This window comes from Vicia villosa, linkage group LG5 (assembly GCF_029867415.1).
Source record: "Vicia villosa cultivar HV-30 ecotype Madison, WI linkage group LG5, Vvil1.0, whole genome shotgun sequence".
Lineage (NCBI taxonomy): Eukaryota > Viridiplantae > Streptophyta > Magnoliopsida > Fabales > Fabaceae > Vicia > Vicia villosa.
This window is the reverse complement of record NC_081184.1, coordinates 11,866,360-11,885,000: the sequence shown is the minus strand read 5'-3', so window position 1 is coordinate 11,885,000 and position 18,641 is coordinate 11,866,360. Positions and strand designations below refer to the sequence as shown.

The following is an 18,641-nucleotide window of genomic DNA, read 5'->3' as shown; positions in this document are numbered from 1 at the left end:
TTATTACGTTTTGAAAACTGTATGTACAAAAAAAAGGTGTTGGGTTTTACACTCTTTAATATTCAAGAGGTCCAAAAGATTTATTGAAGCTGAACAAGATTTGATCACAAAATATTTACAAAGTGATTAGGTTTGAAATAAACTAGGCCTCAGATTTTTTACAGTGCCAAGAGTCTCGTGCCTCAACATTTAGGTGTCCATTCTGTTTCAACAAGGATTATTATTTTTGAGTGAGCTTTGAAGACATGCTTCAAGAATTGCTGGTTATGGTGACTTGCTTGGTGAGACTATGATAGAAATTTCTAAGTCCATATTGTAAGAATCTAAAAAATAAGAACATGAAAGGTTCGTTTGTAAAATTTTAAGTATATAATAATTTTTTTTTGTAAGTGGTTCTAATTTACATAATATGAAATATGAAATATGAAATGAAACTTAATGTTTGAATTTAATAAAAATTTGCATAAATGTTTAGATTAAGTTATTTAGTTTTGTCATAGTTGAACATGTATTCTAAGGTATTTTTAATGAATAGTTTTATTTTAATAATAATAATACTAAAAAATAAAATTTAAAAATATTAAAATAATTTAAAAATATTACATATAATAACTGTCATTCAGACAGGAATACAAAACAAACTAGGATGACTTCCTAATTTCGTTTTCTTAGTGACTAAAATGACCCGCATATGCTGATTCTCATGCATTTGCATCATCAGTACAATTATGTCTCCAACGGTCTGTGACAGAAGGCAACGAGCTATCTGGTTTTAACTTTGCTTGACTCCAAATGATTGTTGTTGACAAAACCAACAACAATGATTTTATGTCTGCTTGTATACATAGGTAGAGCTAAGGCAAGAGGAAAGAATGTGATGTTAAGTCTCACGGAAAGGGAAACAAATATGACATTGTATCTAGAAGCAATAGGATAACTCATATCAGGAATTGTCATCTATTTATCCATACCTTGCACACCCAAGTAGTCTACTCGTAACACATTCCTAATTGTAGAGACAATGTCAGAGAACAACTTGGAAAATAATTGAGAATGTTGACGAGTTTGATCATCTATCTACGTTCGTATCAAAGGCCATGACTCTTCACCCCACCCAAGTAAAGTTGCAATTAAACGGAAACCATAATTTTCATCGTCGCCAATATCAATAACGTCATCAATGTATGGATGTAAGAAAGCAGAAAATGTGATAAGTAAAGATATCTTGAAGATTTGGAGGACGATTGACTACCAATCGACATACTTGACGGTTGACTTTTAGTTGGTTTCGTGCATGATCTCTTTGTATTTCACCGACGGTGGACACATAGAAGTTGTGGATGGATGTGTTAGTTCCTGAACCTTTTTTTTCAAATCCCCTTGGCCTACAATATCCAAAGTATTGAAATATGTCTTCAACTCTTCACACTCTACTTCTAAATCTCACTTTGTACCACTCTCATCATGACTGACCTCATGCTCTGCAATGTGCAATTTTGTCCAAAATACATGAATTGAATCTAAAGGAACAAGATTTCCTAGTACTTGGAAACCGACAAGATGACACGCACACGGTAACCCATATGTTGTTATAATGAAGCAACCACATCTTTCTTTGCTTACACCAACAAATTTTACCCTTTCTAATTCCTTTCCAATGAGCTGTATACATTGTCTTGATACAAAACTATGCAAGTTGGAATAGAAAGGAGTTTTATACCGATGCTCGATGTTGATAATACTTTTTTGAAATGACACTCTTATTGAACCTAGCTGCAACTTCAACATGGTGTTCACAACATCCTAACTTCGGTATAAATCTCCCTGACTTGTAGTCAACATGTTTTTTTAGCCTCCAATGAGCAGACTCCACCCTAAAAACCATAAATAAAAGTATATGTTAAATTATGATTAGTAATGTAATAACATCAAATTATCATGTTCCGTGTACTTGTTTGTTGTTATGCTCCCTAAATGAGTGACTATGTTAGTCCAAGCAGCAATAAACCTTTCTTTATAAGGTGTCAACCATGTTTCATTTACATATTTAACAAATAAAGGAATATAAATACAAACACTCTTAAAGTGCTTGTGTTCGACAAATTCAATTTCTGTATTTGAATACATGATGTTGTTCCATAGATCCTTGACATGTTATTGTCTTTTTGATTTAACGTACTCTTTACATTTCATGCTCATGTTTTTTGAAATATTGAATGAACAAAACAAATGAGTTGCATTTGGGAACACAAATTCCATGGCATTCATCAATGCAAGTTCTCGGTCCGTCACACAACCTTTGGTAGCAATTTTTCAACAGAGAACAACTCTTTGAGCTTCTCCAGGGCCCATGTGAAATTATCATCCCTTTCATGTTCCAAATAGGCAAATGCAACTAAAAACGTCAACTTCGTTGACGTAACACCAACAATCTCAAATAGTGGTATTTAGTACCTAGACGATCAAAATGCACATAATCAAACTGATAACTCAACATCTATAACATATATCAGGATGTGCAATAAAAAGTTCTTACCTATTTGTCTTGTATGTGCAATCAAAAATCAACACCAAATGAAAAATATACAACAACTTAATAGAATCAGAATGTGTCTAAAAGATATCAGCTACAACATCTGAGTTGTCCCTATTTCTAGTCCAACACATGTATTTCTCTTTATGAATAAGGCTCAACATCTACATTTTTGTCAATGTATCTCTCTTTCCCATTATGTGTGTGGCTCTAGCTTTATACACCTAGGTAACACTCGTGAGGTTTTCTGGATCTTTGTCATTCAAAGCAGTAACTATGTACCTTTGAGCTATATTGTACTTTGTCATGTCATTCACAAACTTTCTTTCATGATATTTTAGATGGCCCAATATGTCATGACCTTCCAAATCCTCAAATAGTTTATGATTGTGCATCTCGCACCTAACCATCACCTTCTAACCGATACCACTTGGAACAAATCTCAGCCTAAAAGGACGTTTAACTTTCATATTATAAGTGCATTTTGAGGAATTATTGTTTTCAGATGTGTTTCCTTCTTTTGTAATTTCCTCCTATTTCATAACCCATAATCAATTTATCCTTCCTCCATGACATCCATTAGCATAATCAGAATGAAAAATGACAACAGTAATATCATGTCGTTTACTAGTAGTTTGTGCCCATGCTAAAACTTCAGATCGAGACTTAAATATATGTCAATTACAACATATAAATATTAAACTATCAATTTCAAAAAGACGGAAAAATAATTAAAAATTGCATTTGTTGCCGAGAAAACATACGACATTTGTGGTGAAGAACTCTGTAAAATCTGTATAGAAATTCATAGAAGAAGTTGTTGTTTCTGGACTACACAAGTAAAAAAAATTATCTACAGTGACACTCGAAATTTCAAATATATTCAAAATTTTCGGCATACCGAAAAATCTAAAATTTTTGGAAGATTTTGTTACTATCTAAAAATTTCAAAAATTTTCGATATGATTCTTTGGTTTTGTAGAACAACATCTAATTTTTAAAATTTCCAATAAATCGTCTCTGAAAATTTTGAGATTTACACTATTTTCTATAAGAATATGAAAATGAATACCGAAAATTTCATTTAGGATAACGGAATTTAGATTTTACTGTATGTCTATAGTGAATTTTTTTTTAAAAATGTAAATTTTTTGAAGGTAAATAATAACAAAGCATTTTTATCAATACGTGGGAGTGCCTGATTTAATTTTAGGGGTAGCAGTTGAATTCTTAGACTCACTTGAACCCGAGATTTGGACCCAATGAACCCTCAACCTGTTTCAATCCAGCCTAAATACACCAATATGTTACTCAATATTTACAAAACATGTTAATTCATAGGACAAATAAGCTGAGTGTAGAAATATTAGTGCATCTTGTAGTTTTACTGTGAAATTGTTGCAGCAACATCTTAAGCCATATAGTTAGGAAACATAAAAGTTTTGAACAACATTTTATTATTAGTTGCGGATTAGTTAGAAAATATTTTGCTTCATAATTTTCAGTCATATGTTATGACAAATATGAAAACTAATCCACAACTGATCTGCAGCTAATTTTCTTTACTAGCTGCAAATTTATTGTATATATACAAAGTAGTTATATTAGGCTTATCACTAGGTTCAACCAGATTAACATATACAATCCAAAGGATTGTTATTTTGACAAGAATAACCGAATCTGCTGACCTTTGTAGACAAGAATAACCGAATCTTGATAACGAGAAAGGTCCAATGAAATGAAAGCAGCAAATCCCTCGTCAAGAATAGAGCGGGAGACGTTTCCAACAAGTTTAACAAATTTCATTTCCAGATATTTGTTCATAAGTGGTAACACGGCCTTAAAACTCACAGGAGGATTGTTGTTATCAATGATTGTAGAAAACAAATGGCCAAATTCTGGCCCAAATGCGCCTTCATCACGCATCATTGCCTTCCAACTGTTTAACAGTGTTCCCGGTAACATTCCAATAAACTTATTGGATGATAGATCGACAATATGAAGCATCTCCCAATCACCTGTGCTATTTGGGCACCCGATAGACCCCTGGAGCTTATTAGACCTTAAAACCACGACTCTCAAGGTGGAAATATTGCCCAAGAAACATGGAAATCTGTCACTTAAAGCATCATTTCCAAGGTTTAGGACTTCTAGTTGATTGCAATTGACCAAAGTTTTTTGTATGCCCCCTCCAAGAAATTGTCATTTAGACCCAAATATCTTAGTGCACAAGAATTTGGGAATATAGTATCAGGGATATGACCTCGGAGTTTGTTACCTCCAAGGTTCAACATCCTGAGTTTGTTACTCAGTGTTGCAAAACATTTGGGAATCGTCCCATCGAATTTGTTGTAGGAAAGATCTAGCATGTTAAGAGTTGAAGCATTGCAAAGAGATTCATCGATTTCTCCCTTAAAACTATTGTTTGAAAGAATCAATATTTGTATGAAAGGGAGATAGTTTCCGATGTCTGGTCGCACGATAGAGGTCAACATGTTGCTTGAGTAGTCCAAATGAATTCCGTACTCCGGGATGAATGTAATAGGCCCTTGGAGTCTGTTAGAACTAAGATCAACCACAAAAAGGTTAGAACTTACGTTCCAAATTCTTTCTTCAAAATTAGTCAAATAATTTTGAGAAAGATTCAAGTTATTGATAGATTCAAGTTTCCATATCCAGTTAGGTATTGATCCTTCAATCTCGTTTCCGGATAGGTCAAGATATATCAATGTGGACTGATTTCTCAAGAAACTTGGGATTGCCTTTAACTTGCAGAAAGCCAAGGAAACAAATCTTATCTCCGGGAAAGGTGACCACTCATGATCATCTCTGATGTTGTCATCAATCGACAAATTGTTATGTGAGAGGCCTAGTGTAGTTAAATTGTGTAGTCTTTGAATGACATCCAATTGTATTGTACCATTGAACTTGTTGGAAAAAAGTTGAATGACACGAAGTGTTGTAAGGTTAAAGACTGAGATAGGAATATTCCCTTCAAAGTTATTGCTTCCTAAATCAAGTATCTCCAATGCAGGAGATGATGCACTATTAAATTCACCTAAGAGACCACCGAGATGATTAAAGGGAAGTTTTAGTTCTCGCAAATACAGGAGGTTAAGTAGAGACATGGGCATGTTCCCTTTGAAAGAATTGAAGCCTAAATTAATGCTGACAAGGTTCGTAAGGCCTTCGAAGTGGCTTGACGGCAAATCCCCGCTCAAATGATTGAGAAATAAGGATAGATAAGTGAGGTTCTTGGATATATTGAAAGAAGGGAGTGGACCTGTGAGGTTATTGGAAGACATGCCTAGATAAACAAGTTGGGTGAGTTCTGACATTGAACTCGGAAGTGTTCCGTTAAATTGGCAGTAAGATAGATCAATGGTTGATAACTGCTTCAAGTTTGAGATAGTATTTGGAAGTGGTCCTGAGAAATTTGTATTGGCGAGATTCAAGTAGTGAAGAGATGCAAGCGGTGGGAAGTCTGGCAAAGAACCATCAAGATTTTGATTGTCTGATATGTCAATGACCTCTAATGTGTGTATTTTGAAGATATCTTTTGGGAAAAAACCATTCAAACCACAACTACTGAGATGTAGGATGGTTAAATTGGAGAAATTTGCAAAGGAATCTGGCACTATGCTTGACAAGTTGTTGTGGCTCAAATTTAGAACAGAGAGCGACTGAAGCTTCACTAGTGAAGAATTAACAGGTCCAGAGAGATTGCATGATGACATACTCAAAACACGGAGCCTTTCCAGTGAAGATAAGGCATGTCCCCATTCGTCTCCGCTGGCTGATATTGCTACACCATCTAGATACAATTCTGTGATATCTGTGAGGTTTTGCATAAGCATTGCTATATTTGGCTTCTCAAGTTTTAAGCTGTGATTTGAGGTAACTGAAGAAGACAAATCAAGAGTAACCAACCTTGTGAGTTGAGAAACTTCTTTTGGGACCTGTCCTTCAAAGCCGGTATTTGACAAGTTTAGAAACCTCAAATTCTGCAGTTTAAGCAATTCTGATGGAATCACAGCATGAAAGTTATTGAAAGCCAAATTCAGAGTCTCCAGATAGTGCAGGCTGAAAAGAGCACTTGAGTCATTAAGTCCTTGTGAGATAGACTCATGACTAAGATCAAGGGCTGTAACATATCCTTCTTTGCATGTTACTCCATGCCATTTGCAACAATCATCATCACTTTGGTTCCAATGAACTAGCTTTGAGGATTTTGTGGGGTTGAATGTCAGGTTGTTTTTCAAATGGAGCAACAAGGAATACTGATGGCTGAGACAGTGGCCATTCACCACAAAATTGTTAGTGCTAGAATTTATTAAGCTGAATGGTATAATGAAAAGCCAAAAGATTATGTGTGCTCTCATAGTGAATTAAGAGCAGCCTATGTGTGTCTAATGACTTGAGAATGATGAAGTAGTGTTATGTTAGTAACGTACCTTTTTCTCTTTTTATAGATTATTAGATTGCATGCAACCAGCAACATGCTAAATATTGATATGATTATTCAACCCTATTTCACACGTAATTAAGTTTTGATGGGACCGAACAAATTTATGTCCTGTCTTTTTTTTTTTTTTTGGAGTTACATAAGACTTGGTCTCATATTGGGCTATGCATTCTCATTTAGGTTGAGTAAAAAATGTTTTCATCTTTATATATTTATTATCTTTGTTTTTAGTTTATTAAATTCTCTTCCCAACAATAGTCCTTAAATTTTTGAGAAATTACACCTACCCATAAGATCTATTAAAGTGACATCAAGACTTCCTTTAATTTTTAAAACATAGCCCAACTTCTTCAGGACTAGAGTCGTGTGTTGGGTCTGCTTTGCGAAATGTTTCAAACATTCAGTGTGCATGTTTCCAAGGTTACTTCCTCCCACTTGACGATGAATCATTATTTTCAATACATATGAATTGCCTCTTTGTCTAAAAATATCACATATAATTATTCATTTCATATTAAAAAACATCTATAAAATGATAATTTTATAGTAGAGATACTTCTGGATCTAGGTTGAGGCACATTACATATATTACATATATGCTCGGAGTCATTGTGGGACATAAACCATTTAACTGTCCAGGAGTTCCTATATTCAAAGACAAGCCTAAAACTCATCATCTTTAAATCATAACAAATAGAGTATTGGCCAAGCTAGCTTTATGAAACACTTTCTTTCTAGGATGGGTAGGGTTGAATTGGCCTAGTCGATCATACAAAGCATGCTTCTGTATAGTCTTAGGATTTATGAATGGTCAATCAATCTTCTTAATGAACTATAGATTCTTGCATTAGAAGTGGTCTTGGTTTGAGGGATATTGAGACAATAAACAAAGTTGGTTGTTTATCTCTTTCTTGGAAGTTGTTGACTATCAATAATCAATAGTCTTATATTCTTATTAGTATCTACTTCAGGCACAAAAAAGCAATCATGCATTATATTTCTTCTTCAATATGACTTGGCACTAAACATTCCTTTTCTTTTATAGAGGAACATATTAGATGACAAGTTGGTAAATGGAAGAACATTAATTTACATCTAGGATTATAAGTGGATATTCAATTTATACAAACGGTTAAAATCAATTCAATTATCCAAGACATTAATTGGAACATTCCTCATGGCTTATTCATTTTGGCTCCTCAAATTGTTGAAGACATTTTGAAGATTAACTCGTTGTTTGATAATACTACAACTGATAAACCCATTTAGACATGATTTACAAATGTTGATCTATCTTTTAAAGATTCCTACAAATTGTATAAAGAGAGATCGCGTCGAGTCTTCTTAGACACAATTTATTTGACATCCCAACATACCACCTGCTAAGTCATTAGTGACTTGGAAACTAATGCAAATTGTTATTGCAATAGAAGATTACCTGATTCGAAGGAGAACGTTTTGAGGTACTGTCTCTGTAATCATGATGTGGAAATAACAGACCACTTATTTCTTAAATGCAAGTACACATTACTTATTTGGCATGGGATGAAGCACTTGTTTGACATGAGCATTGATAAAATTATTACGAAAGCTTATTCAAATTTGCTGACAGAAGTTGGGGTTCTAATCTAATATGACTTTCATCAGAATGATTCTTTAAAAAAATTGGCGCACAAGAAACATTATCAAGTGTTAAAATGGTAACATTGACTTGGATAAAAACACTCTTCATGTTAAACAATTGGTCTACATAATTTTCTTGAGGGACCAAAGTTACAATTAACCCTTTATTTAATTAATTTCCTTTATTAAAAAAATATCGAGTCTAATGAATAACCTTGGATAGTCTATCCACCACCACTAGGATCGCATCGTGAGTCTGGAATAAAGCAAGACCGATGATAGAATTTTGTGATTTTTTTTAGAAAAGGTACAGATTTTTTTATAAGCCTATTTAATTAAAAAAAGCTATGCCACAAGCCATAAAAACTTTTTAATCCTATCAGACCAACCTATTTAAATAAATATAAATGTTTTTTATTATTATTTTATTGTATTTAATTTTTGAATTAAAGTACTAAAGTAAAGTTTAGTTATTTTGATAAACTTACGAAAATAAGTTGAAAAAATCTCATGAACTATGTTATATTTGTTTTCATAATTTCTTTCAAACAAACAGTATAACAAAACTTATGTTAATATGTAAATTTGAATAAGTCAATGCAAATAAGTGTTTAATCTCGTTGATCTTTTAATTTGTTAGTCTATTTAAACATTAGTTGAATTACTGATTTACAATTAATCAATATAAAATAGGCTTTATGTAGACTAATAGGTCAGTCCAACATTCTAAATGGCTAGACTCGTGTCTACAAATAAGCAAATATTTAACCTGCCACCCCCACACTTATACATGGCACCCTTCAAAGTGTATGAAAAGACCAAAATAACCTTGTTTAAAGTTTTCACCAAAAAATTGAAATCTCCTGGGCAATATCGGAAATTTCAAGCACATACCAAATATTTTTTAAAAAGTGAGATTTTTACCAGAAATTTTAAAATTTCCGGGAGATTTTACCAAATTTTTTAAAATTTCCAGTAGATTTTTTTTCATAAATTTCAAAATTTCCGTAAGATTTTACCAGTAATTTTGAAACTTCCGGGAGATTTTACCAAATTTTTTTTACCAGAAAATTTGAAATTTCCAGGTATAATTTGGAGGGTGACAAGTGAAATTGTCAAAATAAACCTATGATAGATCACAAACCAAACTTAAGCTTTGAAATTTTTAGCATGTCAGACTCAGACTTAACAGTCTAGCTCGACAAAACCTATTTTTATCCCTAATATCAAAGTAAGTGTTATAACCAATAAAATTATTTATCAGAAATGTTTCTTTTAGTTTTCAATACAATTATAATTTTTATCTTTCAGTTATATTCTCAATTTATTTTTGATAAAATAAATATTATTTATTAATTATATTTTTTTAATAACACTGTTTATTAGGCTTTATCGAAATAATTTATTATATTTTATAATTTTTTAAAAATATATTATGTAAAAAAACTTATAAAATATATATATATATATATATATATATATATATATATATATATATATATATATATATATATATATATATATATATATATATATAATTTAAATTTATTTTATTTTTCTTATAAAAATAACTCATGTGAAATACGTTTATTTTAATAAGCATTTATATTAGAAATTGTAAATAAATTGTTTTTAATTTGACAATCTAATACTATAATTCAAAAGAAAGACATAATAAAATAGGTTTTATTACGTGCTCGAAGGTCTTCTTAATCCCGTGAAAATTAAGGTAAGATCTTTAATGGCTTCAAATGTGACCAAAAAGCAAAACATTTCATTTGTGGTGGAAAAGCATTCACTGACTTTTTTTTCCCCTAATATGTTCACTAAAAACTGGCGATCGGCTGGTCTCGAGTTGTCTATTCTATACAAATAAGTTCAAGTTTACAAGACCGACCTAGTAGTTTATAACATGTGAAGTACACTCGAAAATGGTATATATTTTTATTCTTTTGTCTTATATTATTGATCTTTTCAAAAAATACACATTTCTTAATTATACTCTTTAAGATATAATTATTAATAATGTTGTCTTGAGCTATTCGCGAGGCCAAATGCGAAAGGTTCAATAATACATTAGAGGCAGTAGAGCGCACAAGATATGGATACCTTTTCTTCTTATGACCCATACTAGTCTGTTTATTGAAGTTTTGTTGATCGTCCAGATCAATTTGATGATTAACTATGACCCACGCCTCACTATATACTTATCGTTGTTAACCGTTCTCCTATTTAAGAGGGGAGACATGTCATTTTTCAAGTATTCAAATCTATTTTCACTTACACGTTCCGTTCCATTTCTAGCCGATTTGAACGTTGCAGGGCTAACCTTGTAGGTCAGCCTCCACTCCACTGCACCAGATACTCAAGTCCACTGCATTAAGCTTTACTTTTCCACTCACTGATCAATTTTGGTTCCACTACAGAACATTAACACCGTCTGTGGCAATCGAAGTTTGATTCTCGCACATTTCCATATTCATAACTCCTCCATTAGACGTTCAAATATCCTCTGTTAAAAATAGATCTCCATTTCCCGACCACTTTCTTCAAATTTTAATTTTTTTCCATATACTATGGTGGCATCCAAAGCAACTCGCTCCATCATTCAACGATAGGTCGTTGTCCCCGCTGCTACTGAAACTGCCAAAGATCCACTTCCTCTTCCTCCAATAATGGATGATTTAACCTAGAGCGGGCCATGGAGTATTCCAAACTCTTCATTTCCTCCGATCCGCGCAACAATTTCACCAAGGCGAGCCTTCGCACATACCTCAACTACAACATGTGATTCTCAAACAAGAAACGCTCCTAAACCTTTAGTTATTGTAGGCTAACCACACAGTGCAGAGTTCCATATATCTGTTGAAAAATGTCTACAACCTGGTACAACAACATATTTCACAGCTCCTGGCTGAAAGGCTATTTAGAATTGAAGAGAGCTTATAACATATTAATATAAAGAATAGTGTTGTGCTATAAGCCACCTATCGAGCAGTGATGCTAGAAAGGGAATCTCCAATGTCGCCAAATCGGCACCACTCTCGAAGGCATCATACTCTTTCCCTCGTTCGTGAAGGGGAGACGATATCCACACTTTCCCGAAGTTTTGTCGTCCTCGCATGAGGGAGAGGTATGAAGAAGATGCTCTAGCCCTAGAGAGGAAACGAAATCCCGTTGTTTGCTTGCATCCTCGACAGAAGAATTTTGAGGTTGCTATAGAAACCTCTCAAGCTTCAAAGTTATGATGGGATCGAGGATCGAGACGAACACGCCAAACACGTAGGCAACCGATTAGACTACTAGCTCATCCATGGGGCTATAAAGTGAAAGCTATTTGTATTGAGCTTGTTTGGATCAACAATGACTTGGTTTAAGGCTCCGAAGATGAAAGCACCAACCGGTGACAGATCGTCGAGTATCAGGATACCATGCCCAATCAGCATCACTATAAGCACTCAATTTAGGAGAAAATCCAGTAGGGAAGAATAAACCACGATGATAGCCTCCCTTCAAGTAACAGATTATACGATGAACCGCGGCCAAGTGAAGATGGCGAGGAGAATGCATGAATTGACTTACTTGTTGAACAGAAAAAGCTATGCCAGGGCGAGTAATAGTCAAGTAGCTGAGGCTACCCACAATTATAAATTATAAACTCTCCTTAATTAGATTATAAACTCTCCTATGTATTATATGACATTATAAATATGGATCTTGCACCTTTTTTTGACATTAAGATACTTATAATTATAAGATTATGATTTGATATGTTTTCAGTTTATTGTGACATATGACATTATAATTATGAAACTCATTTTTTTAAGCATTATAATGCTTATTTGATATTAGAATTTTGTGATCGAAATTTTATTCTATTAAAAAGTTATAGAAAATAAAATAAAATGTTAAAGAAATATTACGTTTAAACAAAAAAAAAGTTATTACTAAAAATATAAAGTAAAAGAAAAAAAATATTACTACAAATAAAAAGTATACAATTTAATAATATGTATCCTTTTAAACCATTACCAAATGAATTATAGGATTTGTAAAACGATTTGCGATGGTTTGAACTGTCAAAATTTCACACTCACGAGAGTTTGGAACCGTTGCACTCAACACATGTTTATATTTTGTTCTTCTTATCTTCCCTAATTCCTATTATATTTTGTTCTTGACATCGTTTTTCACAACACATGTTTATAGATCTCTGCATGAACCATGGGAATCCGTGGGGACCCGTGGAGATCCGCGGGGATGGGGATGGGAGACAAAATCCCCCCGTAGCGGGGACCCGAAATGGGGATGAGGAATAAATTCGAGGGCGGGGATTGTGATGGGAATGTATCCCCCACCCTGCCCCATTGACATGACACACCTGTAAGTTTGCATGTTTTTTTTTCATCCCTGTAATTTTATTTTTCTGGATAAAGTCCTCAAATGCTAAATTTCATTTGATTTTAGTCCTTAAAGTAAAATTTTGCAGGAAAATCCGCAGGTTTTCCTTCGAATTTTCCTGCGGATTTTATTTTTAAGGACAAAAACTAAAAGGATTTTAATAGTCAGGGACCATTTCCAAGAAAAATAAAATACATGGACGAAAATCAAAAACACGCCAACTTACAGGAACTTAAAGACTATTTAAGCCTATATATAATATATAAATATATAATATATAAATATATAATATATATATATATATATATATATATATATATTATATATATAATATAAATATATATATATATATATATATATATATTATATATATAATATAAATATATATATATATATATATATATATATATTTTTATACATATATATATATATTATGAATTATATATATAATATATAATATACATATAATATAATATAATATAATATAATATAATATAATATAATATACATATAATATAATATAATATAATATAATATAATATAATATAATATAATATAATATAATATAATATAATATAATATAATACACATATTATATAATATAGTTGTAGGAAAAATATATTCTAAGTATTTTGTCGCGGGTTTGGATTTTGGTGGAAAAACTCGAACCCAACAGATACGGGTGTGGGTGTTATTTTGCCATTTGAATAGCCTTTGAGTTTGAGTTCGGATGATAATTTCAGGTGCGGATTTAGGTTGTGTGAAACTCACACCCGACCCGACCGTTGTCATCCCTAGTCCTTATAAATTAGCGTGTTTTATTTTTAAGTTCTTAATCTGGATTTTTTTTATTTTTAAAATAGTTTTCGAATGTTAAAATTTTTTGATCTTAGTCCCTAAATTTGTAACTCGCGGGAAAATCTCAGGTTTTTTATGGATTTTTCTGCGAGTTTTCTTATGGATTTAAAATCTGTTGGTTTTGTGCGAATTTTAATATGAAGGACTAAAACCCAAAAAATTTAACATTCAAGGGCTATTATCAAAATAAATCCAAATTAAGAATGAAAAACAAAAACACGCTAACTTACAGGATACCAACATACTATTTAATAGAATTGCTATAAAGAATGGAGGAATTCCAATAAGGCGACATAAGTTAACGTATAATATATATTAAAAATAATTTAGAATTTTAATTAAAAAGTGAGAGTAATTTTGTCAATATAATAAAAATAGATTTTATCATAATTCCTCTCCCTCCCCTCCTTTCCAAATTCCTCTCATTTGAAAGAAACAAAAAATTATTCGAGAAAAAAATTCGATTATCTTTAATCCTCTCTTCTTCTCTCATAAAAAATTGAACCAAACATATTTAACTTAAAATATTCCTTTTCCTCCCCTCTAAAATCCCCAAACCAAACGGATCCTAAGGAATTTCTTTTCATTGGTTTAGTTATATGATTTCATATTTTTGCCGGTTAAAATACATTATATGTTTGACTCTCTAATAAAATAAAAAGATGAAGAGCTAATTTACTTGATTAGGATGTATGAGAGTGCATATACTTTTAAGAGCAATATTGACTTGTTGAAAATACATGTCACAATGAGAACAAGACTTCAAAACTTGATTACGTGTGAGACTGGTTCTTACAAGAAGCCTATAAAAGGAGAAAAATATAAGTTATTAACATAGCACCACTTCATCATTCTCAATCCATTCCACACAAAAGGCTACTACTCATAATTCACTATGAGACCATACATAATCTTTTGGCTTTTCATTATACCAATCACCTTAATAAATTCCAGCACTAACAGTTTTGTGGTGAATGGCCACTGTCTAGGCCATCAGCACTCCTTGTTGCTCCATTTGAAAAACAACCTGATATTCAATTCCTCAAAATCTTCAAAGCTAGTTCATTGGAACCAAAGTGATGATGATTGTTGCCAATGGCATGGAGTTACATGCCAAGACGGATATGTTACAGCCCTTGATCTTAGCCATGAGTTTATCTCGGAAGGACTTAATGACTCAAGTGCTCTTTTCAACCTGCACTATCTAGAAAGTCTGAATTTGGCTTTCAATAACTTCCATTCCGTGATTCCTCAAGAGCTGCATCAACTGCAGAATTTGAGGTATCTAAACTTGTCAAATGCTGGCTTCGAAGGACAGGTCCCAAAAGAAATTTCTAACCTCACAAGGTTGGTGACTCTTGATCTGTCTTCTTCAATTACCTCAAATCACAGCTTAAAGCTTGAGAAGCCAAATATAGCAATGCTTATGCAAAACCTCATAGATATCACAGAATTGTATCTAGATGGTGTAGCAATATCAGCCAGCGGAGACGAATGGGGTCGTGCCTTATCTTCATTGAAAAGGCTCCGTGTTTTGAGTATGTCATCATGCAATCTCTCTGGACCTATTGATTCTTCATTAGCTAAGCTTCACTCGCTCTCTATTCTAAAATTGAGCCACAACAATTTGTCCAGCATAGTACCGGATTCCTTCACAAATTTCTCCAATTTAACCATCCTACATCTCAGTAGTTGTGGTTTGAATGGTTTTTTCCCAAAAGACATTTTCAAAATACACACACTAGAGGTCATTGACATATCAGACAATCAAAATCTTCATGGTTCTTTGCCAGACTTCCCACCAGTTGCATCACTTCGCTACTTGAATCTTTCCATTACAAATTTCTCAGGACCAATTCCAAATACTATCTCAAATCTAAAGAAGTTATCAACCATTGATCTATCTTCCTGTCAATTCAATGGAACACTTCCAAGCTCAATGTCAGAACTCACCCAACTTTTTTATCTAGACATGTCCTCCAATAACCTCACAGGTCCACTCCCTTCTTTCAATAAAACCAAAAACCTCACATATCTATCATTATTTCACAATCATTTGAGCGGGGATTTACCATCCAGCCATTTTGAGAGCCTCAAGAATCTTGTCAGCATTGATTTAGGATTCAATTCTTTCAAAGGAAATATCCCCTCGTCTCTACTTAAGCTCCCATGTTTGCGAGAAATAAAGCTTCCATTTAATCAGCTCGATGGTCACTTGGGTGAATTGGATAGTGCATCCTCTCCGGTTTTAGAGATGCTTGATTTGGATAGCAATAACTTACAAGGACATATTCCAGCCTCTGTGTTTAACCTTAGAACACTTCGTGTCATTCAACTTTCTGCCAACAAGTTTAATGGCACAATATACTTGGACGTCATTCGTAAGCTAAATAATTTATCCACAATAGGTCTCTCACATAACAATTTGACCGTTGTTGACAACTTTAAAGAAGATCATGATTTGTCAGCCTTTCCTGAGATTAGAGTTGTTATGTTGGCTTCTTGTAAGTTAAGTAGGTTTCCAAGTTTTTTGAAAAAACGGTCCATATTACTGACGCTTGACTTATCTCGCAACGAGATTGAAGGACCAATACCTACTTGGATTTGGCAACTTGAGTCACTCATTACCTTGAATCTTTCCAAGAACTCTCTCACTAACTTTGAAGAAAGTATTTGGAACTTAAATTCAAACCTTTTTGAGGTTGATCTTAGTTTTAACCAACTGCAAGGGCCTATTTCTTGCATTCCAAAGTACGTAACGTATTTGGACTACTCAAGCAACAGGTTGAGCTCTATACCGCTGGACATTGGAAACTATCTCCCCTTCATACAAATATTGTTTCTTTCAAATAATAGTTTTACGGGAGAAATCCATGAATCCTTTTGCAATTCTTCAACTCTTCGTTTGCTAGATCTTTCCTACAACAAATTTGATGGGACAATTCCCAAGTGTTTTGCAAAACTGAGTAGCAGCCTTAGGATGTTGAATTTCGGAGTGAACAAGCTTCGAGGACATATCCCTGATACTATATTCAGAAACTCATGTGCACTTAGATATTTGGACCTAAATGACAATCTTTTGGAAGGCGCCATACCTGGATCTTTGGTCAATTGCACAAAACTACAAGTCCTAAACCTTGGAATGAATGCTTTAACCGACCGATTTCCATGTTTCTTGAGCAACATTTCCACCCTTAGGATCATGGTTTTAAGGTCTAATAAGCTCCACGGGTCTATCAGGTGCTCAAATAGCAATGGTGATTGGGAGATGCTTCATATTGTCGATCTAGCATCCAATAACTTTAGTGGAATGATATCAGGAACACTGTTAAGCAACTGGAAGGCAATGATGCGCGATGAAGGCATACTTGGGCCAGAATCTGGCCATTTGTTTTTTGAAATCACCGATGACTATGATCCCTTGAGTTTAAAGGCTGTGTTACCACATTTTAGCAAATATCTCCAAATGAGATTGGTTAAACTTGTAGCAAACATGTCTCGATCTATCCTTGACCAAGGGTTCGTTGATTCTAATACAGTGGATCTTCAGCGTTATCAGGATTCAGTTTTTGTTGTCAACAAGGGTCGGCAGATGAAGCTGGTCAAAATTCAAATGGCCTTCACTTATGTGGATATGTCAAAAAACTATTTGAAGGGGCCAATACCTGATGAGCTAATGCAATTCAAAGCACTTCATGCTCTAAACTTGTCACATAATGCACTTACAGGTCATATACCATCATCTGTGGGAAACTTGAAGAATCTCGAGTCTATGGACTTGTCAAACAACTTCTTCAACGGAGAGATTCCTCAAGAGCTTTCAAGTTTATCTTTCATCGAATACCTAAACCTCTCGTTCAACCACTTAGAGGGGCAAATTCCTTTGACTACTCAAATCCAAACATTTAATGCAGATTCCTTTGAAGGGAATGAAGGGTTGTGTGGTCATCCACTGACCAACAATTGCAGCGACAATGGAGTGCAGGGGTCGCCACCGTCTGATTCTGAAAACGAGAGTTCAATTGTTTGGAATTTCCTAAGTGTGGAGTTGGGAGCTATATTCGGGTTTGGAATTTTCATCGTCCCCCTTATATGCTGGAAGAAATGGAGGTTGTGGTATTCGAAACATGTAGACGGGATGCTTTACAGGATCATCCCACAACTTGATTTTGAATATGAACAACATGAAGGAAAGAGGTATAGAGTTTTGAGGTGGAGGTACTGATTGTGTTGTAGCTTCAACAATTTGTTCTCTTCTATTTTTTGGGTTTTGCACTTCTAGCAGTAGTTTCCAAAACATCTATATAGATTGCTACTATCATAGAGATATCAGATTTACAAATCTACCATCTATATAGATTGCATACAGAGAAACACATTATAACTTAAACTCACATCAGAAGGTTAATGACAGTTAACAAATTTCATCTTCTTTCGGTTAAATAAAACTCACCTCTAATTGCAGCAAAGTGATTCCTTCTGAACCTAGCTCATTGGAATTCAGGTAGTTTTTTTGCATACATTTTCACTCATCTTCTGCTACTGTAATTTGTAATTACTTTGATTCATAATTGCATTCGAAGATATGAACATGTACCTTGCTATTACAACGATCGCACATTGAAATATATAGAATTGTAAGATGCATCGTTCATTCCAAAACGTGTTCTAATGAGAGAGGGAACTCTCCAAATCCTGCATAGCAACAATCTCGATAGAATGATTGGTATGGCGAAGCTTAATGGATGTTAGGAATTATAC

At 33.6% G+C, this 18,641-nt stretch overlaps 1 protein-coding gene and 1 pseudogene across 1 annotated transcript; one reads left to right on the top strand and one right to left on the bottom strand.

The window, feature by feature from the left end:
• Nucleotides 1-3,084: 3,084 nt before the first annotated feature.
• LOC131604211 (receptor-like protein 7) lies at nucleotides 3,085-6,915 on the bottom strand (annotated as a pseudogene).
• A 7,766-nt stretch (nucleotides 6,916-14,681) lies between these two features.
• Nucleotides 14,682-18,227, top strand: LOC131601332 (receptor-like protein 7). Its single transcript, XM_058873114.1, has one exon. The coding sequence runs from the start codon at nucleotides 14,776-14,778 to the stop codon at nucleotides 18,103-18,105; it is 3,330 nt and encodes a 1,109-aa protein (XP_058729097.1). The 5' UTR covers nucleotides 14,682-14,775; the 3' UTR covers nucleotides 18,106-18,227.
• The last annotated feature ends 414 nt before the right edge of the window (nucleotides 18,228-18,641 follow it).

What these genes read in the sequence shown, in the direction of transcription:
- LOC131601332 (XM_058873114.1), top strand. Translation starts at nt 14,776, where the DNA reads ATGAGACCATACATAATCTTTTGGCTTTTCATTATACCAATCACCTTA.